The sequence below is a fragment of the Caretta caretta genome, chromosome 1 (genome assembly GCF_965140235.1).
Source record: "Caretta caretta isolate rCarCar2 chromosome 1, rCarCar1.hap1, whole genome shotgun sequence".
Taxonomy (NCBI): domain Eukaryota; kingdom Metazoa; phylum Chordata; order Testudines; family Cheloniidae; genus Caretta; species Caretta caretta.
Window position 1 is genome coordinate 140,814,783 of NC_134206.1, and position 23,867 is coordinate 140,838,649.

At 38.6% G+C, this 23,867-nt stretch overlaps 1 protein-coding gene across 11 annotated transcripts in view; it reads right to left on the bottom strand.

Annotated features, from left to right (window-relative positions):
* The window catches only part of SH3KBP1 (SH3 domain containing kinase binding protein 1), a 344,411-nt gene that overhangs the window by 22,155 nt on the left and 298,389 nt on the right, over nucleotides 1–23,867 (bottom strand). For all 11 annotated transcript variants that reach the window (XM_075131808.1, XM_075131826.1, XM_075131818.1 and 8 more), the window contains 4 exons: nucleotides 20,187–20,238; nucleotides 14,621–14,701; nucleotides 12,933–13,095; nucleotides 8,573–8,658 (listed from right to left, as the gene is read on the bottom strand). In XM_075131808.1, the coding sequence (XP_074987909.1) occupies nucleotides 8,573–8,658; nucleotides 12,933–13,095; nucleotides 14,621–14,701; nucleotides 20,187–20,238 (382 nt within the window). The remainder of the gene's footprint in view (nucleotides 1–8,572; nucleotides 8,659–12,932; nucleotides 13,096–14,620; nucleotides 14,702–20,186; nucleotides 20,239–23,867) is intronic.

The window sequence follows — 23,867 nt, forward strand, 5'->3', positions numbered from 1 at the left end:
ACTGAGTTGGCAAGAAATAGGCAAGGATTTTAAGCTTGTTTCATAAGGTTTTTTGTTTGCTCATTTTTTTTTCTTCTTCATATGGATTCAGCTCTTTGGTGCTTTAGAAGAAACAAGCAAAGTGATTTCACCTCGAAAATTAATAATGAAAAGTGATCAACAGATAGTAGAATCAATATTTTTAATAGTACCATGGATACTAAAATCTTGAAAGAAAATAAACTTGAAAAGTCCATGTATGGTGGATGAGATAGAGATTAATGAAATTTGTTGCATGTTAATTAATGCAAATACAGTAAATATGGTTAATAATTGAAAAAAATGAAGAACCTAAGTATTGTTGAGGACTCTGAGAAAACTGACATTATTATCTATGTATTTCTATACAACAGGCCAGATTTTCCCACCCTTTACTCATCCTGAGTAGTACCTTACTTTGGGAAGGAATCCCGCATTGGTTTCTTAGAAAGAGTCAGAGTAGCAGACCCCTGTCCATAAAGAAATGCAGACTAACTCCATTTGAGCTCCAGTTCAGATCTGATTCATTCAATTTTATCAGGAAGGCTTCCTGTTTCTAAATCTATTGCATTTAGAATAACATGGATTGTATGCGAGACTTCTGCCATCTCAGCCTCTTGCTTTAGGTGCAAGAATTTGGATAACAAAGGCTCCATAAGACAGTAATTAGATAACTTTCTTTTCTTAGCTGTCTTTTCAGATTTTATCCTGAATCTTGGATAGTTGAAAACTGAATGCTGAAAGTTGCCGTATGGTACCCCGCAAAGCTCTGGTTCAGTGCTCTCATCAAGTTTTTACCTTTAAAGATTCAGAAGATGCCGAGCAAGTATTTAGAGGTCAAGAAAACTGAGCTAAGCTAGAAAAAATGGGTATGTTGCTTTTAGACAACTCAACACACATGGAGAGTGGTTTATATTTCTGTTTTACCACATTTTCCTTGCCCTGAAGGGCTAGAGAGTTAATTAATTATTTCATGGACTATTATTATCTCTCTGATTACAATATTTACAATTCAAGGCTATGGTTATGGGTAATCCTCAGTTAGCTAACATAAATATTACAGCTTAATGCATTTCTGCAATTCTATTAATTCTGGCAGCTTTGTATAACTGTGTTAGAATGAATATGTACAGCATTGTGTTGGGGGATGCCAGCTGAAGGTGGATTTCTCTTTTCACTATAACTCTCATTTTGCCCTCAGCATCTGGTATTCAGTGAAGAACTATTTTTCCTAAGTTTTACAGATGAGGTTGCCAAGGAACAAGGGGGTCTAGTTATTTGCCTGAAGTCACAAAATGAGCTAATGGCTTACCTGGGATTTAAACACAGGACTATGTGTTTCATAACTCTTTCTTCAAGGGTTCTCTAACTTTTTACATAATGTGGACCATATCTTATTATGGAAATCATTTCACTGCCACTTCCCCTCCCATCCACAATCACACTGACCACCTCCCCTCCCATTTATGAATGTATATCAGCACTGTGGCAACTAGATATTCATTACGAGGAAAAGAGCTTTTTAGGGTATTTTTAACTGTCTTAATGCAATTTAGCATGTGGAAAAAAAGGAGGTGAGCTGGCAGCATGTGCCAGTCAGCTCTCCATCACTCACTAGCAGGTGTTCCTCAGACCATACTTTGAGAACTACTGATTTACTATCTTTCAAGATCATATCTCCCTACAGCTCTGAGAAAAGAGCTTTCTTCTGTTACCTTATAGAATATCTCTTAATAAATCTCATGCCAGTGCTACATTTTTCAGCAGCAATCAGTGAGTACTTAGGTGTCTTCTGTTAGTAATATTAGAGATAGCTAAGAATTCGACAGAGCAAAGGGTATAAAAAGACAGGATAAACATTGAAACAGATTGTGTACTCTTAGATGCATGCATGAACTGTGCGCGCAGTGTTGCCAACTCTCATGATTTTGTCACGAGTCTCATGATAATTATTGTTTTCCTTAAAGCCCCAGCTCCTGGAGTCATGTGGATTTGTGATTATTTTAACCTTCATTCTTAAAGTAAAAGTAAGTTTCTAGCTCTTGTTGCTATGAAGAAAGCTTCAAAGTGTGACTCTCAGTGAAGGCTCAAAAAGCAGCAGGCATATAAAAAACCACACCAAATGTATCATTTGTACATAATCTCATGATTTTAAAGCCAATCTCATGATTTTTGGTGAGCTTGACTCATGATTTTTGAACATTTGGGGTTGGCAATACTGTGCATGTGCAGTCCATTATTTACTGGGAAGTACAGAGACTACTATTTTGTGTGGATTATTGCGTGATTCTGATGTATATATTTTAACAGTATTTACTGGCAGATTACAGTTTACATGACATAGTTCAAATCCATAAGACTTTCAATATCAGATAATTTTTTAAAAGGTCAAATTTTGGGTTTTAAAAGACTTCACTGTATTCTTTTAAAAATGTATATAATAATTTCTAACTCAAACAGGAGAGAGTCCTCTACATTCATTATTGATTGAAATTATTCTGTAATTCTTTGAAAACAAAATTAGAGCTTTATCCTTTAAATTACCAAATTTGCTAAAAGTTTTCTTTTGTCAATCTACTAGCCCTCAAAAATTATCATTGTTATAAAATAGATCATATTTCTGAGGGCTAGTAGATTGACGTTCATTGGTCCAGGATCTAGGAACTATGGGTGGAATTTTTAAGAAAAAATGCCTTACCTTGTACTAGTACTTTGCCATATATATAAGGTGTGAATTTAAACCACTATAGTTATACCAGTATAACTTCCCCTGGTGGCACTCTTATTCCAGTTGTGGTGGTTTGGGAGACCTGTCTATCTACACTGTATGAATTCTGTTTGATGCTATGGCCCCTCTGTATGTTTATGCCCATATGGCTGACTTTGCTGTCTTCTTGCATCATATTTCTTGTGGTAGGGAGAGGGGGACTGGCGCGAGGGTGTCTGCTTCTGAAGGGGACAATCATTGAGGAGCATCAACAACTGAATAAGTCTACCCTAACAGAACAATGGGGTTGTTGCAATCTAGGTGAAAAACCAGTTCTTTCCAACTTGTGTGTAGAATGGAAAGAAAAAAAGAGCAAAGAACCAAGATATTAGCCCTGGCTTTTAAAACCACAGAGAGTGGGAGGGTCAGAAATGCAAAAGGAGCTTGGGCAGGAGTGGAAGGAGTCTCTATGATTTCAGAAGAGAAGCTTCAGCAGGACGAGTGAGGTCCAGGAGAGGGGACGTGAAACTCTAAAAAAACACTGACCAAATCTCTAAGAATGCTCAAGAGTGTTGAGGAAATTGAGGCAAAGAATTGCGCACAGGGTATCTTAGTTTGCATGGATCTGTATATATCTTTTGTGCTGTATAAAGTAAAGAGTGAATGATTTAGAAATCCAAAGTCGAGGGCAAAGCTACACTTAGCATGCTGCATCAGCGCAGCTGCACCACTGTAGCACTCTAATGAAAAGGCTCTCCCCCGACAGAAGAGAGCTCTCCCCCTACAAGAGAGCTCTCCCACTGGTGTAGTTAATCCACCTCCCCAAGAGGGGGTAGCTATGTCAATGGGAGAAGCTCTCCCACCAACATAGTGCTGTCTATGCGGGGCGTTATGTCACTCAGGGGTGTGAAATATCCACACCCCTGAGCAACTTAGTTATACGGGTATAGGTCTGTAGTGTAGACCTGGCCTAAGACAATCAAGTCTCCCTGAAGGGTTAAATTATAAACTAGAGTACCCGTGAGGATTGCGCTCTGGGAAAAGGGTGTGCTTGAGCTCCTGGGAAATCTTGGGAGCCCAGGGTGGCTGGACCACAGTGTCCCACTTCCAAGAAAGGTATCAGAGAGTCCAAGCCCCAGGAGGTCTGTAACACTGGTATAAGAGTGCCTTTTTCTGCTTTAGCTTATGTTGCTTTGGAAGTGGTTTAAGCTCAGCTGAAACAGGCTACTTTTATTTTGGAATAAGAGCATCCACTGTTGGAAATATATATATTATCCTAGTATAGCTGGAAACATTTCCCATGCAGGCAAGCCCTTAGTGACTTAGGTATGTCAGTCTATTGAAAGTCAAATGGGTGTTTTTGACAACCTCACTTTATATATTTTTACTTCAGACTAGGTAACAGCTCAAAGATGTTACTAAATGGTCCTTCTGTTGTGTAATATGTAATGATGCCACAATGAAATGTATGTATTATACTTTATGGTGGCACCATTTGAATATAAAGACCAGATAAACAGAAACCAGGTGTTGACAGATAGTGCATGCATAAAATATATACATCAGATAACCCAATAAAATCCCATAGAGAAGGGTTATAAGAAATTGTAATGATTATATTTCTGTTGCAATATTATAGTGCAATATTTTCCATCACAGTCCACTATCTACCCATTTGCAATTAGAAAATATCTATCACCAAAATGCACAACAGTAGTTCCACAGAATGCATGCTATTCATTCTTAGCTAAGGTAAATGTCAGGATAGAAAATAGATGGAAAAACGCCTTACCCTCATCAAGTGAAGAAGAGTTACCCATGGTAAAGAGATGTAAATGGGAAAAGCTTGATGAAATATGAGTGGAAAGGAAAAGAAAGGCATCACTAAAAATAGGGGGGAAGGAAAAAAGAAAAAGAAGTGAGGAGGAAAGGGGAATGGTTTGTTTTTCATGTCCCTTACTGTAACTGTAACTAAAATATTATACTTTGTAAGCAAGATGGTAATAGCTGTAAAACCAGTACTCCACTTTACTGAACTGAATTAAAAAGACAGCCATAAAATCAAACATACTCCCACTAACTAGTATCTCACAGTTCATTATGACTGTAGACAAGCAATTTATTTTGCATACCTTGGGGGCTTGTTTTCACTAGCAAATTACATCAAGTTGGAATATGACCCTGAGGAGTCGTGTTAAGATGATCCTGACCACAACTTTTCAGTCTGTATAGAGAGGGACAAGACATGTAATGGATAAAACCAAATGAGCCTAGGGTTTATTAATGACCATCTAACTCCATGTAGAACATGATGTGTCCCTGAGTATACAGACTGCAAAGTAGCGGTCAGCATCAAGTTAGCTAACTTCTCAAGGTTAACTTCCAATTCAATACAATTTGCTAGTGAAGACGAGCCCCTTTGCTCTTTTGCATCTATTTAAAATTAACTTTCTGACATACAACATTATCTGAATTGTACAATATCAATCTAGTGAAGCTCAAGCAATGGCAATTCAGTTATAATTTGTGTGCTAGTACTCAACACCCCTCTGACACAGAGTATAGCAGAACCTTACTGACAGTGGGAGTGCCGCAGTGCAGATTAGAAAGGCTTCAAAATTTCCAGCGCCAGGGGGCCAGGACAGTGCTGAAGCACCACCCTGTGCACTAACACTTAGTAGCATCATGAAACCAAGCTAGGCCACATATGATTGGCTACTGCTGGTGCTCCTCCTCCTCCTGCTGCAGGGGTTCTCAGAGCCCCAGAACAGCTCTATTTAGGCTATTGTAGAAATGGAAAGTAACCAGTGACCAAGATTACAGTGAAATGGGTATGCAAGAGCTGTTAGAAAGGCCACTTCGGTTCCCTCCTCTTCAAAGACTACTCCTACAACAGCTACTGCTTCTGCTTGCATGCTTTTTACAGTACTGAGCCCTACTGTGGGTCTGTGCTGAGAAGAAGATGGTACTTAGATCCACCTCCTTCTCACTTTGTTGGAAGCAAAAGGGGAAAAGGAGGCAGCTGGGGGCTGCCCTCTCAAACTCACAGCTCATCAGCATATAGGGTAAATCCTGCCTTAGTGACCACCTCTGAAGACAGACCACCTGTCACACACGACTACTTGCAGAAGCCGCAGAACGCTCCCACTCTCCGGTGTGCAAACCTTTGAAGAGAGACCACCTCTTACAAGTGACCACTTTTGCTAACTTCCAGGAGTGATCCCTCTTGGCAGGTTTTACTGTATTATAAAGTTAAGGCAGTTTTGGCAATGTTCACTACCTTTCACGTATCCCAATTTAATTCACTCTGACCTCGTGCTGCCCAATCAGTCAGTGCTTTTAAATCCATCTGTCAATTCTCTAACATTTTTACTAACAATTTATTATCAACAAAATCTCACCAACTTACTGTCCCTTCCTCTCATGAACGATTAGTAAATCTATAAAATAACACTGATCCATAGTAAACCCTGGGGAGGTAATCCCTCTCCATTGCAAGGAGCAGTCATTCACTGCTACTCATTTTAGCTTACAAAATTTTAATCCATCACAAAACTTTACCCTCTACAAGGTGGCTTTTTATTTCCTTGATCAATAGCTTTTTGAAAATCCAAGTAAATTATGATCACTGGGTCACCTTTCACTCCCAAGTTAATACTTTTTTCTATGAACTCTAATGGGCTAGAAAGACATGTGGTGTAGATGTCATGCTCGTTTGACCCTATCAGGTTATACTTATCTAAGTATACTTTCCTTTATCCAATAAATTTACCTAAGTGTTCACACTATTCTATCCTTAGACTCATTTAGTTCTTTCCATTAAAGTTACTAGCAGCTCAGTGGCTAAAACCTTATGCAATGTTTTGCAAATGTGATTTGTTTATTTTTGTGTGCATTGTCCTTGGGTGATCTTTGTATTTGCTTCTGTTCTCCCTACCAGTTCCACCTCAAAAAATAAAAATATCTGAAATGATTCTGGAAGAGAACAGGGATTGTTCTTAAACAACATTTACTAGTTATCCCACGATACAATATTTTAAAATCTGTGCTTTTATCATATCGCACTTTTAGCACATCGCAGTGCTAGGATACTTATATCACACCATGCTATTTGGTGCATTTTTCCCTTCTAGTACACAGCGGCCTACAGGCTTTGAACTAAATTTATAAACATTAATACTAAATGCTGAAATTGATTGCATTTCCACATCATACTGTTGGCTTTAACATAATATTAATCAGAAAACATCATAATATACACCTGTAAAACAGGTTTCAGAGTGGTAGCCGTGTTAGTTTGTATCAGCAGAAAGAACGAGGAGTACTTGTGGCACCTTAGAGACTAACAAATGTATCTGAGCATAAGCTTTCGTGGGCTAAAGCCCACTTCATCAGATGCATCCAGTGGAAAATACAGGAGGAAGATATCACACACACAAAGAATATATAGATATATAGATATATATATATACACACACACAGAGAGAGAACATGAAAAAATGGGGGTTGCCATACCAACTCTTAACAAGACCAATGGATTAAGGTGAGCTATTATCAGCAGGAGAAAAAAAACTTTTCTAGTGATAATCAGAATGGCCCATTTCAAACAGTTGACAAGAAGGTGTGAGTAACAGTAGGGGGAATATTAGCATGGGGAAATAGTTGGGGAACTGTAAAACAGTTCATGCAATTTAATTGCAATGTGTTTTGCTACGTTCACCTTCATTAAAAATAAAAAAAAAATACTGTTTACTCCCTTAGAACAAGCTTGCTGTCATAGAACACACTGACAGCAACAAATTCAAAAAGCGGATACATGAATACTGAGAGCAATAATCAAGGTCATCTTCATAAAACTAAGAAAAATTATTTGTGTTCACTTTCTATATTTTAAATTATATATAAAAGTTTTCCTTTAAAGTCTGGAGAAAAGGCAGACTGGTTGCTGAAAGTATGATATTCTACCAAAATGTGTTAATATTAATGTGTTCTATGAAAAAAAACAAAACATCAAATTAACTTTAGATGCTACTAATGAGTTCTAGTAATGCTTACATTCAGGGTACAAAGATTCTGCCTCTTACAAAAACATGCCTGCTGCCGCACAGTTGTTACTAAACTGAGTGACTGGAGCAGATGTCATTGGAATACTTTCACATACAAATGACTCTGTCCCTGGGTTTGCTTTCAGAAATAAAGAAGAGTCAGAACACCTCACTTTCAGTGCCTCAGTTACAACAACATCCTGCTCAACAAACATCTCTTATGGATTTCAAGCTTAGCAATGGAAAAAAAAATAAGAAAAACAATCCAATCTTTAACTTTACTCCTGTTCAAGGTGACTCAGTGATTCAACTGTACGTATTTTAGGGATATCGATTATTATCTTAACTGCAGTCGAGTTCATGTTCATTTTAAAATTGGAACAGACACTTCCTTTAATACTTTTTCAGCAAAATGGATTTTTTAAAAGCAGTCTCTACTTCCCTTGTATTTGAAATGTAAAGATTATTGGTAACTACACCACAATGTAAACCTTTAACACATTACAAATATATAATACACATTAATCTTCACCTTACCAAAACATAGTACAATTATTCATTTGGCCTAGCCAATTATTTCAGGCTTTTAACAATAAAATCAATTTCCCATGCCAAAAAATGTAAGTTTCATATTTCTCTGTTCTCTTAAAATAAAGTTTATGCAAGGAACGTGTGATTAACCTTGCATTTAAAATTTACTATGAACCCATTAACTGCTTCTTGGAGCAGAGCAAGTACCACTAAAATGCAGAATTCTACACCATAACTTTGTTAGAGGAACAACAAAAATATGTCAACTTACCAATGTCACTGCTTCTTTCTGAGGAGTCCTTCTCCAAGGTTCCGGATACTGTACTGCCCACTAACTCTATTTTTGTACTATCATTCCTACGGTGAGAAAAAAAAGAGGAGACATTTATTAAAGTTTGTCTGTGTGTTACAATAAATTGCCAGCTTGCAATTAATAAAAAGAGAGGGGATGTGTTCCTCTTGTGTAGCACTGAGTTATAGCAACCTGTCACAGAGAGCCATCTCTAGTAAGCAGACATACTGCATGGATTAACCTTATCTCATTTCTCTTTAACACCTGTCAAAAAGCTATTTTAGACACAGTAGTGTCCTAAATTATTCCTCAAATGTTCACAGCATCTCAACATGAAGGAAATCTAAGGGCAAAGGGCTATCCTTCAACAGCTTATTCTTAGTTGCTTACAATTAATAATTGGTGCCTAGATATTATGGATAGGTGAACCAGAAATCTGCAGATAAATGGATGAAGAGAAAAAATGTCAAGCTGGGATAATGGGATCCAGCAGTGCTCCGTTCTGTTCATAGAAGCAGCTTCCTCACCATGATAAGTGCTTCCCACTAGAAAATGAAGATTTTTGTACATATTACCCATCATTATACTACGAAATCCCTTTCTATGGTTTCAAAGATGTCTCCCAACCCAGGAACTGTAGAGCGAAAATTTCTTCACCATAGAAAAATGACAGAGGAATGGTGATACTTTATATAGGGGGGACAGAAATTTTTAAGAGCAACAGAGATTCAGCCACGAGTAACCCTGTTTTTCTTCCATGCAAAAGCTCACATAATACATACAAGTTTATCAAAGCAATATGACCACTCAGACAGAATAAAATGGGATCAGCGGTAGGAGCACATGGTTAAACTGCACAGGTCACAAACACAACATCCTTGTGAAAATTTACTATGAGATTTCAAGACAGCTTCAGTTCACTTAATGGAATAAAAAATCTGTATTATAGTCATGAAATATTTATCCCATTTCATGGCCAGCCTCACAATATTGTATAATTCCCACAATAATTGTCACCATACATACATAAACAGTATTATCTATACAGTGTTATTGTACACATATCTTTGCACACTGGGCAAAATGTGCCAAATATATAACTGCCCCTGCAACTAATGACCGAGATATTTAGCGTTTCTTAAAATAGTGGTATTAGCTATTAATACGTTAGAAATAAAGCATGCCACAATTGCTAACTGTTTTACCACTCACTATTTTATCAGCTAATTTAAACTAATGGGTTATCCAGGATCACTTTTGTATCCTGTTATGCCTATTTGTAAGGACATTTTATAGGAATAAGGCTTGACATTCGTATGATCAAATCTATAAAATAGTCTTTTAATTATTTGGATAATTCAGAAACTTGGAAAATTAGGGTAAAATGATGTTTTTGTTAAATGTAATTTACAGGATATGTTTGGTTATTTCTTTTTACAATCATTTCAGTTTAATACGCTAATACATATTTTGAAAGTATCTTCTGGTATCTTATTCTGAGATCTGTAAGATCTGCCAATTAGAATATCAAATAAAAATAGAACTCCTACAGAAATTTTGCAGATTCTAAGGGAAAAATCCTGTAGATTTTAATAAAATTCCCCTTAGATTTCTGTTGCTGTTGGTTAGCAACGGCATCCTTATTCTAGTGTATGTCAAGAGTCTTGCATTCATGGGTTTCAGTGGGCTGTTTTTATATTTTGTAATAAAAATCAGTTTCTTCAGTTAAATAAATAATTTTCTTTTGGAGGCTGGATAGGGCTTCAAGGACTGTGGGTTGGGTACCAAGAAGGCCCTGCAACTAGTTTGGATGTGGGGCAAAGCTGCAACTGACCTGTCCCCAGACATAATGGTTTATTTGGGCATGCTCCACTATTGGTAATTACACCAGTTACCAGTAGTTCAATTTTCTAGTGTAGACAAGGCACATACTATCTGTTGAGATGTCTCTTTTGAAACCAGGGTTTTACCCTGTTTTTCTGAGATATGTTCATCTGAAGCAATCTTTTTCACTTTCATCTATTGGAGATTAAGTGCATTACAAAAGATTGGTGTTGCTTTTTGAAGGAATAGAAGGCTATACAAATGGCAAAAGGTCAGTGCCAGCAATTGAGCATTTAAGGTATGAGCAACTTGGGGTGCTGAGGATGCGGCAGCACCTCCTGGGCTTGAAGCAGTAATAACAAAATACATGGTTTACGCTTTCAGCACCTCCACTATAATTTATAAATTGTTCTAGCACCCCTGTGAACAATCCTATAATAAACTTGTATGTGTGTGATGGACAAACTCTGTTCATTGGGAACATTTTTAAGATATGGAGTCTTGAAGGACATTTAGCATTCCTTAAGACAGCGGTGTTAAGTATCCTTTTAGGATCCAACATCAAGTTCAGCCTCAGTATCCTTCAGCCCTAAAATCGTAATAGTTTACAACCCCAACCTCTCTCAGAACACTTCCAATTAACATTCTTTCTTCGCCATTAAATACATCTTGGCAAAGAGGTCCAGGGGAGGTACAGTGAAGACAGTTTTTGGGATTACCACCAGAATACTGTTACGTTGTTATACATTTCTTCCGGTGATTAAAAAAAAGAGGGAATTTTATTGATCAAGTAGATCATTCTGAACATCCTCATTTATCATCAGCATTTTACTAATCCAGTGTGGTAGAATGTCTTAATTTCTCTTGCTTCCTCACCTACAGGGATGTCCTGACAACTTAATATTTCATAATATGATCTTGTTTTCCAGATCATCAACTGGGCTTTTTGTCTTTTTACATTCTGATCTATGTATCCAATTTTTTGTAATTTCTTCCAGTTTTCAACAAAACTTGCCAGACTTCTTATCCATTACAGCATTTTTAGTCTGAACAGTTCTAATAGCTAATGCCATGTTCATGCTTATAAATCTGGCATTATTAACTAAATCCAAACCATCCTTTGCCAGATTAGACCACCAGAAGCAGACAGGTGGTATGTGCTTGTATCTGCTAGTGAAAAGTAAGGAGCAAAATGCTAAGTCTTTAGAAGATCATGGGGCAGTATCAACTTAAACACATTTTTCTGTACTTTTAAAAAAACCAATTACCATTACAAGTAACACCCCATAAGAGATTAGAGGATTACATATTTCTCTCTTTTTTCTGTGTTACATTATGTACTGGACAGCACTTTCAATCCAGTTTCACTGTTTACCCTTCTGTAGGTCTTTCAAACAGCTAATGGGGAAACATAAACATTCTTAAACATAGAAACATGAGATTGTATGTATGTATTAATTATTTTCTTTAGTGTTATGTTCAAGCACCTCCCATGTATAGTCAGGTGGGGAGAGATAGACATGTCCCAAGCACTTCAGTAAGACTTCAAAAACTGAGAGGGGTCAAGGGCAGGTATAGCATCTTAAATGACTTTTTTAATTGACTAGATTTCAATAAAGAGTGTCCTTCTATAGGCTATTATTAGACGAATGAAGGGAAGCATGATCTATGGGTCCTATTCTATTCAAGTTCTTAACCTGCCCTTATCAAGGTAGTATATGATCACCTAAAGTTAAAGAGAAGGACTGAGAGTCAAGACATCTACATTGTATTCTTGTCTGTGCCACGGACATTGTGTGACCATGAGTAAGTCATTTAACTCCTGCATCCTCTGTTGCCCCACTTGTAAAACTGAGTCAATGATACTGATCTTTCCCTCCAGTGTATTGCAAAACTTAATCAAAGCTTGTAAAGCACATTGAACAGCCACTGATGGAGGCTATACATTATTTTTCAAGTAGCATTCTAGAGTAGTACCTTGAGTAAGTCATTGTGTAATCAAAACACATTCTGTAACCCAGTTTGCAACATGCTTAGACTTGCACTACAATAGCCAGGGAAAATGGACTGAAATCAAATCAAATTTCTAGGCACTACAGTGTTTAAGAGAGGAGCATCCTGGCTAATATTATTCACTATTATATTTAGCTACCCAGGAGATTAGAAAGGGCCACGCAGTGGCCATAGCTAATCTAGAGTTGTTGGTCTTGTAACTTGAGTTAACAGAGTGCCAATTAACTTGAGTTAACTAACTTGATTGTACATGCTAATATAGACACTCCACAAACTTTACAGCAGGAATAAACATCTTCAGGTGTCTAATTGACAATCAATTCAATTGAGTTACAATAAAACCAGAAGCGCTAGTCTAGGTAAAACCAGTGTGACAGAGTGATGATACAGTATCTAACCAAAGGGCTTTAATATTATTATTTCAAAGAAAGTTAGAATTGGAAATGAACTGTAACATCAATAGAAAACCTACACTCTGTGAATTTGCAACTTTTAACAATACCTTGTATGCGTCAGAGGCACAGCTGGTCTTTCCGGTCGTCTTGGGGGCAATGCACCAGGTCTGTTCAGAGAGTTTGCTTTGGGTGGTCGAGGTTTCTTCGGAGGTATCGCAGGAACCGAAGGCTTGTGCAAATCTACCAGTTTTTGCTCTCTTTCTGGTCTTTCTTTAAATCAATTTCCCCCCAAAAAAGAACAAAGACCTTATTAAGTGGAATTCACTGGCACACATTGATTTACAATGTACAGAAGCTATGAATGTTAGTTAAACCATATCTAAGAAATAAGTCTGCATTCTTCACTGTTCTGCCTTATTTCACTCTTTTCTGAGAATAAAATGTTTATACCAGTTTTGTGCTAAACATATTTCAATAGTTTGAATTTGCATTAAACCTACTCTTGGCTGACATGTGTAGACAGTGTATGAATCTGAGTGTAATTTCTGATTTTAATAATTAAAAAAAACTTATTGATTATCTAAATAACTATTAAAATAAGAAGACAAGAGAATTACACATCATATAGAAACATTTTTTCCAAGCCCACCTTCATACTAATTTTTATTCTGTGAGATAATACTCAGTTAGAAGAGCACAAAAATAAGGATAATTTTGTGTATTCTTAATGCTCTGCTTAAGCATGCAAATATCTTCTTTTGAAAATGTATTTGGCACGTATTTAATACAAATATATTTAAATGAAAAATGAATCAGCTTCAGATACTAGGGTCAAAATATAACAACGTGGGGGCCAACATTTAGACACCCAGATTCATATTTAGGCATCTAAATAGAAGTGGCCTGATTTTTTTTTACAAATTTGGGCAATTGGATCCACAGGAAGTAAGTACCTCTCAAAAAGGGCTTAAATATGGATGTAGGTACTTAATATTTGGGATTCCAAGTTTAAAAAGTGGTTAGTTTGAATTTAAACTCATTACTTTTCATAGGAAATTCTACAGTCTTTAACATGCCAATGCTTACTATTGCTAGGATGTACATAGAGCACATACAAACAGCTTGAATGGTCCCATTATAAAATATGCTGAAAATGCACATAGTAAAATGTAGCTAAACACTTTTAACACTCCAGATTCCTTGGATGAAACCTTGGCTCCATTGAAGTCAGTGGCAAAACTCTCACACCTTGTCTCTCATAATATACCAAACCCATCAGTGACAAGATGGTCTACAGTATGTTGTGAATATACACAGGAATCCCTATGGCATACACTTAAGAATATTACACAGAGCCAAGCTATCTCTTCATAAGTTTTAGGATACTAGGTTTGAAGGAATCATGGACCACAAAAACAGCCATTGGCAATTTGTCTTTGTTGATAATAGTTGCAGGGAAAAAAATTAAATAAATTCCAACATAAAAATGTGTTCAAAGGTCTGATTTCAACTCACAAAAGCAGTGGCATTCAAGCCCTGGAGACCAATTTATTGCTGTGTTGTCTAAGTGATGCAAAATATTATAAACCATTTGTATTTCACAGGCATATTTGAATGGGCTAGTGGTTTAGGTTAAGCATAGTATCAGCCAAGTTATAAAATGTATAAAAAGAACAAAACATCCACAGAATACACTTAATTAAATCTATCTACTGACTGGAAAACGAAAAATTGAATCAACCTCCTTCTCTATTCATCACTCTGCAAACAGCAGACATAGAAGCACATTTCATACCTTTCTCCTCTGTTCGATTAGGAAGACATTCTGGCCTTTCAGGAGGTACCTTTTTGATTTCATGTTTTCTGTCTGTGGTACCTGTCAAAGAAAGGAAAATTCAGGATTCTGCAAAAAGGTATCTGCAAACAAACCAAGAAAAAGATATACATTTAAATTTGTCCCCCTTTATTTTGATTTTTTGATTCCCCAATTTTGAAATTTTCACGCTTAAACTAAAAATTAGCCCATTTTCAATTAAAATTATTTACGTCACAAAAGCATGCAAAATGTCATGATTGTGTAGTCTTTGCAACCAAGTTACATGATTTCCAACATGTCTCAGGAGAGCAGGCACTTGCAAAATGGAAGTGTAGAATATTTTGTGAAATGTGCAAACAATTGTTCCATTCCAAATATCAGGGAGTCAGAAAATTAAATTTTATAATCCTTTAACTCTGTATCATTGTTAGACTCAAAAATAATTCAATGGGGAGGAAAGTTCAGTAGAGTAAGTCAATTAAATGGGACTTTTTGATGCTAAGAAAATAATTCCACAAAGATATCAGATTTATTAATTTAGTTGCTGTCTGCAATAATAATGCTTAGCACAAATAAAGTACTGTTTGTGTTTTAAAGTAGTTTTGAACATGATTCACAGCTAAAGGGGGTATATATACTCTCCGGCCACCCAGCTCTGAAGGCAGTGCAGAAGTAAAGGTGGCAATACCACGACCCCCCCCTACAATAACCTTGCAACCCCCTCACAACCCTTTTTTGGGTTGGGACCCCCAGTTTGAGAAATGCTGGTCTCCCCTGTGAAATCTATGTAGTATAGGGTAAAAGTACACAAAAGACCAAATTTCACAGGGGAGACCAGATTTCACAGTTCGTGACACGTTTTTCATGGCCGTGAATTTGGTAGGGCTCTATTTATAAGAATTATTATAACAGGTTTTGGCTTCATTCCACAAGCCAACTACAAGATGTTACAACCATTTTAGCTTAGCAGTGTTTAAAACGGCTACATAACACTATTTTGTTCCGTCTGTTTCACTGTGTGTTATGCAGCACTCAAGCACATTTACATTTTCTGAATGTGGTAATACAATACTTGCAGCTGGTCCCTAACACTCACTACTCATCAATGCTAATGGCCCCTCATTACTGGAGATTACTGGACATTGTTTCTCTGTAACTGCTCTATTCAACAGGCAACACTTGTATAGCTTATCATGCTCGTAAGTATTTTTTAACTGAGCTACACACATCACCCTTTTACACCACATAGAACAGAGGTTCTCAAACTGGAGGTCGGGACCCTACAAGGGGTTGCGAGGTTATTACGTGGGGGGTTGTGAGCTGTCAGTCTCCACCCTAAACCCTGCTTTGCCTCCAGTATTAATAATGGTGTTATAAAAGTGTTTTTAATTTATAAGGGGGGTCGCACTCAGAGGCTTGCTCTGTGAAAGGGGTCACCCGTACAAAAGTTTGAGAACCACTGACATAGAGGAGGACACTACTGCTAGCCTCCCAATCACAGTCACTCTAAACTCATGGGTTATATAAGTCGAATATCCCGAGAAACTTAAGTAGCGACACAGGACTTTAAACGTGTGTGTGTGTGCGCACGCAGCTACAACATGGCTGCAGCTGGCCAAGGTTCCTAAGTATGATTACCACACAGTCTCATCTCAAGCCCAGTTTGGGGATATAGTTAAGGTCCCAATTATACTAAAATACAAAATAGAACCAGGCTTTAATTTGTAATATAGACAAAGGCTAATTCTAAACATAGAATCATAGAAGAATCATAGACTCATAGAAGAATTAGGCTTGGAAGGGACCTCAGGAGGTCATCTAGTCCAACCCCCTGCTCAAAGCAGGACCAACACCAACTAAATCACCCCAGTCAGGGCTCTGTCAAGTCAGGCCTTACAAACTTCTAGGGATGGAGATTTCACCACCTCCCTAGGTAACCCATTCCAGTGCTTCACCACCCTCCTAGTGAAACAGTTTTTCCTAATATCCAATCTAAACCTCCCCCACTGCAACTTGAGACCATTGCTCCTTGTTTGGTTGTCTGCCACCAATGAGAACAGCCCAGCTCCATCCTCTTTGGAACCCCCTTTCAGGTAGTTGAAGGCTGTTATCAAATCCCCCCTCACTCTTCTCTTTGGCAGTCTAAATAAGCCCAGTTCCCTCAGCCTCTCCTTGTAAGTCATGTGCCCCAGCCCCCTTATCATTTTCATAGTCCTCCGCTGGACTTTCTCCAATTTGTCCAGATTCTTTCTGTAGTGGGGGGGCCAAAACTGGACGCAACAGTCCAGATGTGGTCTCACGAGTGCCGAAAAGAGGGGAATAATTACTTTCCTCAATCTGCTGGCAATGCTCCTACTAATGCAGCCCAATATGCCATTAGCCTTCTTGGCAACAAGGGCACACTGTTCACTCATATCCAGCTTCTCGTCCACTGTAATCCCCAGGTCCTTTTCTGCAGAACTGCCACTTGGCTAGTCAGTCCCCGGCCTGTAGCAGTTCATGGGATTCTTCCGTCCTAAGTGCAGGACTGCACTTGTCCTTGTTGAACCTCATCAGATTTCTTTTGCCCCAATCCTCCAATTTGTCTAGGCCACTCTGGACCCTATACCTACCCTCCAATGTAGCTACCTCTCCCACAACTTAGTGTCATCTGTGAACTTGCTGAGAGTGGAATCCATCCCATCATCCAGATCATTAAAGAAGATGTTGAACAAAACCGGCCCCAGGACCGACCCTTGGGCACTCCGCTTGATACCGGCTGCCAACTAGACATTGAGCTGTTGATCACTACCTATTGAGCCCAACGCTCTAGCCAGCTTTCTATCCACCTTATAGTCCATTCATCCAATCCATACTTTTTTAACTTGCTGGCAAGAATACTATGGGAGACTGTATCAAAAGCTTTGCTAAAGTCAAGATATATCACGTCCACCGCTTCTCCCATATCCACAGAGCCAGTTATCTCATCATAGAAGGCAATCAGGTTGGTCAGGCATGACTTGCTCTTTGTAAATCCATGATGACTGTTCCCGATCATCTTCCTCTCCTCCAAGTGCTTCAAAATGGATTCCTTGAGGACCTGCTCCCTGATTTTTCCAGGGACTGAGGTGAGGCTGACCGGTCTGTAGTTCCCCAGATTCTCATGTTAATTTTGCTTCTACCCTGTGCTATTTTTCTAGGCTCAGTAATAGAATATATTGGTTTTTAATTATTTAGCATGCAACTGATAGTTCTGGATCTAATTTTTCATATCATGTATTAACAGGTATTCAAAACCACCAATAGCAGAATCAGCCTCGTGCTAAGACTGGTAAAATACAGTACCATGTTGGTAAAATTGTGATTTCACACTGTAGTTGGTGGCAGGAGATATTAATTCATAACAACAAGTACAGCATTCTTCAGCCTTGAAATGTTGTACTTTACCTAAACATTCACAGACTTCTTGCAGATACATAGCATGGTCCAGTCAGTAGATTGGGTTTGGAACTAGGAACCTGAAACACCTGAGTTCTCATCTTTGGCTTTTGCCCCCAACTCAAATGGCCTTGAGCAAGTCATTTCATTTTTCCGTGTCTCAATTTGCACTTTATCTGTCCATCTCGCAAGGCTATTGTGATGACTAAGTACCTTGTGCTTTGAGTATGTAAAGGGCTATATACAGGCTAAAATTATTATTCTCACCATTTTATGAAAGAGAAACCTGAAGCCGAGATATAAACAGAAATGTAATCTTTTAAAGGGTTTTTCCAAAACATAGCCGTGATTATAATTTCATTTATGGATAAAGCATTGCTGATTTTGTTTTTAACACTGCAACCACCACTAGATGGCAAAATTATACTGCTCTCAGTGAGCAATGATTCAGGTAGATCATCTGAATAACAGAATCTATCTTAAAATTAAATCTCTTTTTAAGTGTCTCAAGACAAAGAAGTGAACTATTGGCATGATTAAACAAATAGAAACAACTGCTTGATTGAGTTAAATTTCAAATATAGTTCCTTGATTCACTATCAGATACACTAGTGAACTGAAACACAAACTTGGAACAGATAACAATAGGTAGAAAACCCTGACTAGACTGGCTATGTCTATACTTGCTTATTTACCCTAAAATTTCCCAGTGGTGGTAAGTAACAGTGGGAGTGCGATTGTAGAGAAGCCACTAGATTTTTAACCAAGAGGTGGGGGATAGAAAATAGTGATTAAAGTCCTTTGTCGTCACAAGTGCCTGCATCACTGTGACAACAACTGGGAAATTTTAGGGGAAAAACACTAGTGCAGACGAGGCCTTTGAGACCATCCCATTCATTCTGAGTTATTATGACCTAAACAAAACTTGAATTCTGTCTTTAAGGCTAAAATTTTCAAAAGCACCTTAAGAAACTTAGTTGCGTACGTTCCACTGAAACATAGTTGCTTCTAAAAATTTTACCCTAAGGTCTTATCTACAGAAGGAAAACTAGTTTTGGTTAACTGGGTTTGATCATGGTTCATTCTAACATCGTTTAAACACAGTTTGCTTACCCAGAAAATAATATGAATAATGTATTTCTTTCTTGTTCTCCCTAACAGCCTCCTTTGATTTAACTCTGTGTACTCAAGCAGAATATCATCAAGAAGGTAAAGTGAAGTACATATAATATTCATAAAAAATAATCCAGATATCTTCCTCATTCTCCACAGAAGGGATAAGAGTTTTAAAAACATGTTTATACCCACATGTTTAAACATGGCGATGCCTAATCTACACTGGGCAAGTAAATCATATTTGTGTTGTGTTACCATGAGCCACAGTTAACTCCAGTTCAGCTGCAGTAGTATAGCTTTGGACCTAGCCGTTGTAAAAATGCAGATATACCAGGGAACTTGGTTACAACACAGGTTGTCCCCTAAATCAGTTTGAACATGATTCTGTGGTTAATAGTGTACTTAAGCCTACCTATAAAATATGGATAAACAAGAAACTGAAACTACGAGATTGATTCTGCAACTGGATCCACACATTTTGACTCCTGCATGCATGCAGATCCAGTTTCAGGAGTGAGGCCTAAGTTGCAAATGGACAGGAAAAAGGCCATGTATTTCTAGTGCAGATGGGGCCTGCAGGTGAAAGGTTAATAAACTTTCCTACTACAGTTTATATTCCCTAAATTTATGACACTGACCTTGCAAAAATGTATGCATGTGCTTAACTTTATGCACCATCACAATTTGTTTTAAATTCCAAGAACAAAAGTTTCATGTTTAGTATAAACTGTTTGAAATGAACCATAATATTTAAGATAAATCTTCTAATGTATTATTTTCAAATAAGAATTGGCATGTGTCCTCTTTCAGTTCACTCACAATCTATTCAGCAAGCATATCACAATCTTTCATGGTTCTTTTGCATCTTGTATCCAATCTACTGTTAGTAATTAAGACTCTTTCTGCATATTGGCTTTGATACTGATGGCATCCATACAAATTTGAAAATACATGTGTTCTGTATGGAATGTGTTTAACTGATGTATATTATATAAGAGCAACAACACCTTACCTGACCCTTGTTTGATGATAGGAGCTGATGGAGGTGGTGGTTTTTTAGGTCTCTAAAATCAAGGAAAAGCAGAAAAGAGATTGCTTGTAAACACTTGAACTCATAGAAAGATTTGATGTAATCAGATGCTACTTTACAATGAGAATTACACGTCTTCAGATTCCAGGCCTGTCAATCACACATTTCACAAGTACTAAATTCATTTAAAAGACTTTCAAGAAAGAAAATGTAATTGAGAAATAATATGCCACTTTACTATTTTTATAGTTGAAATGTCTTTTAGATAAAAGCTCAGCATTAAGTGGCTTACAATCACTGAAAACAATGGCCTTTTATATACTGAAGTAGCCTTTGCAATTAAGCTTTAATCTTTTAAATATCCAAAGCCATTTTGAAAAACGTGTAGGCAATCCAAGAGCTGAAATATGTTTCTTACACTAAATTGAAGCATAAATGTAGAACACAGGAAATACTCTAGAGGTTACATTTTGTCATTTGCCAATATATGGTTGTTATCGCATTTGTGAAGAACATCTTCAAGCACAGTTATTAAGGCTTCCCAAGCTTGATGAAATGAAGCTAATTATTCACATCAACAGCCCATTATTCATCTTTGAATAATTATTCATCATTTATTTTCTCTGCAATCACCATCCTTCCTAAAAGGACTGCAACACTTTACATGTTTAACAAATATGATCACTGAATTGGTTCCAGATCTGTTTTTCTTCTCTATTATGTAGATTAGCTGTGGGTGGTTTTTCCTTTTGTGCGTGTGTGCGCGTGCGCATCATACTGACAGATGTTGTAAATGCCTTGGAGTGAATGCAAAATCAAACGGGGCATATGACACACTAATTTAACTCCCATACTTAGAATAAAAGGTCAAAGCTTTTGAGTTAAAACTCTTCTAATAAAAAACTATATATATATATATATATAGTTTTTATTAGAGAGGTGATAGATAGATAGATAGATAGATAGATAGATAGATAGATAGATAGATATAAAACACACACACACACACACTCTCTCTCTATGTGGTATTCCTCATTCCTCAGGATGACTCTATTATTCCTGGTTAATCACTTGCAACCTAATGGCCCCACGTAAAAGCCACTACTTTCTTGACTGAGGAACACTGATCAGGACACCCTTTATTATAGGTGGGGCTTGTAGCACCGCGTATTAAGTTTGCCTGATACTACCCATTATAAAACCGTGTATTCAGTTGCTTATAACTTTCCCAAACTTTAATCCTTTTGGCTGAAATTTTCCTTGTTGGGTGTTTGCCCCAGGCTGAATCTTTTGGGGGAAAGTTCAACAATTCCCCCCCCCTCCAAATTTAGCCAAGTTACAAGCCTTTGAAATAAAAATCACAGTTCACATGTGCTCAGTAAAGATTTAATAGAGCTAAACATCTACAATCTCTGAAGATCCCATTCTCACTGAGTATGGTCCATCCCCTCTCAGCTCTCACATGTGACTGGACGGCAGATGCACCATCCCCACAGAGCGACTGAGCATGTTCCAGCCCAAGGCTAAGGGGGTTCAAAGCCTTTCCCTCTAGTGGCTGTTCTGGGCCAGGGTGGGGCTGGACACTGGAGCTGAGAGCAGGGAGCTTGCCTCTCCTGTGCTTTCAGTGCTGGCCTCTTCTGCCCCCCCCCCATTCCCCCCAGCTCATGCCCAAGCAGAGTGGAAGAGGAAGCCATCTGATTCGAATACAGGGGGAATAAAAGCAGGGAGAGAAAGAAGTATTTTGGGACAAGGAGTCTGGTAAGACTGGGACTAGAGGGGAAGGGAGAGAAACCTTGATTGGGAGGTGGAAGGGGGAGATTGGGACAAGGACACACTGGGAGCTAGTAGCAGCAGGGGCAGACTGTGATTGGTTAAGTGGGGGCAGTTGGGAGCTGGGGGGGTGGGGAAGGGATGCTGGGATTGGTTGGGTCAGGAGACTGGGAGTGGGAGCTGGAGGGCCTTGGAGTCAGTTGGTTGCGGGGGACGGGGGGGACACAGATTGGATGAGAAAATGGGGGGAGAGCAAAAAGTGGAACTGGATAGGCAAAGAGACCAGAACAAAGAACAGGGGAGGGGTTGGCTGAGTCCAAGATTGGCTGAAGAGCCTGAGGATGGAGCCTGTGACTAGGAACTAGTGTCAGGGGGGTGATGGGAGGAAACAGATCAGACAAATAGCTGAGAAGAGGAAATGGGGACTGGCTGGAAAGGAGAGCGGGCCTGTGAGGTAGGGAGCAGACTGGGACTTGGCACTGAGCCAGGAGAGGGAGACCTCGCTGGACAAGGAGCCTGAGACTGGGATGAGAAGCCTGAGCAGAGGAGACTCAGACTGAAAATGTATCAGCAAAGGTGTCTGGAACTGGGGCAGGAGCCAAGGATGGGAAAGAAACAGGAGTGGCACAGGGACTGGTTGGAAGGGACAAGCTAGAAGGGCTCAAGGTTGGAAGTCTGCACCAAAAGAGACCAATTAGGATTTACTGGGGACCTGGGCACAAAGAACTTTTGCCCCCCCCAGCCGCCTCGCCATGGGTCCCTGCCTCCTGCTCCTCCTCTCCCCATTCCCCTTGTCTTCCGCCAACCCCACCTCCCTTCCCCACTGCCTCTACCCCCTTCCCCATTCCCCCACTCCCTCTTCCCCCCACCCTACCTCCTTCCCCTCCCCACTCCACCCTCTTTCCCACTCCCTCTTCCCCCCTCCCTACAACCTCTTCCCCCCACCCACCCCTTCCCTATTCCACCACTTCCTCTTCCCCCACTCCCCCCCCCTTTCCCCACTCCCTCTTCCCCCCACTCCACCCCATTCCTCACTCCCTTGCATATTTTTTTTCAAGGGTCTCTGCCTCTTCTTGAAATCATCATCTTTTCATAACCAGGCCTCGTTCTTTTCCAGGCTATCCACTCTGATGTGGAATGACATTTTACTCTGTAAAAGAGTTTTTTTTGCTCTCACAAGAGCCATAAATTCCACCTTCATCTTCAATAATTGTGGTAGCTTCTGGGAGTTGTTTTGTGATTTCTTTATCAAGGTTTCCAAGTTATTTAATCTGGCATCCAATTTTACTGTCAGTCCTTGAGAGAGAGTGTCTCTGAGTCTTGATTTTATCATTGATGGCTTACATAATAATCACTCTGAACTATAAATCAAGAGCCTGATTACGAGCTCACAGTATCACCCTGATGACAGAGGAGTTTCCTGAAAATGGGACAGTTTTCTTAGAGAGGACGAATCTATCAAGTTCTCTCAGAAAGTGTGTTAGGATTTCTAAATGGTGTTAGGGAAATAAATAACCTTGCCTATTTTAAAATAGGCAAAAAGAATTTACCCACAGTTGTGTTTTTTTTTAATTAATGAATTCTGACAGAGCTCAAGCGAACATGTCATAAAACAAGTTTAGTTTTCCTCTTTCAAACACATGCTAGAATTTCACCCTTTTCTTTCTGGAAGAGTGCTTTAAATTATGGCTGCTGGCAAGACAAAATGACATCTGTCTAAGCAGTTGGTAGACTAATGTTTCATACTGTATCACACACACTGTAGACATGTTAATGATTCTGATCATCATTACACCATAAAAACTAAGCAAATTACACCATGATCTCCAGTCACTCTGTCTCAGATAAACTGAGAATGTGGCACAGAGGGCTTTAAAAATAAGGTAGCAGAGG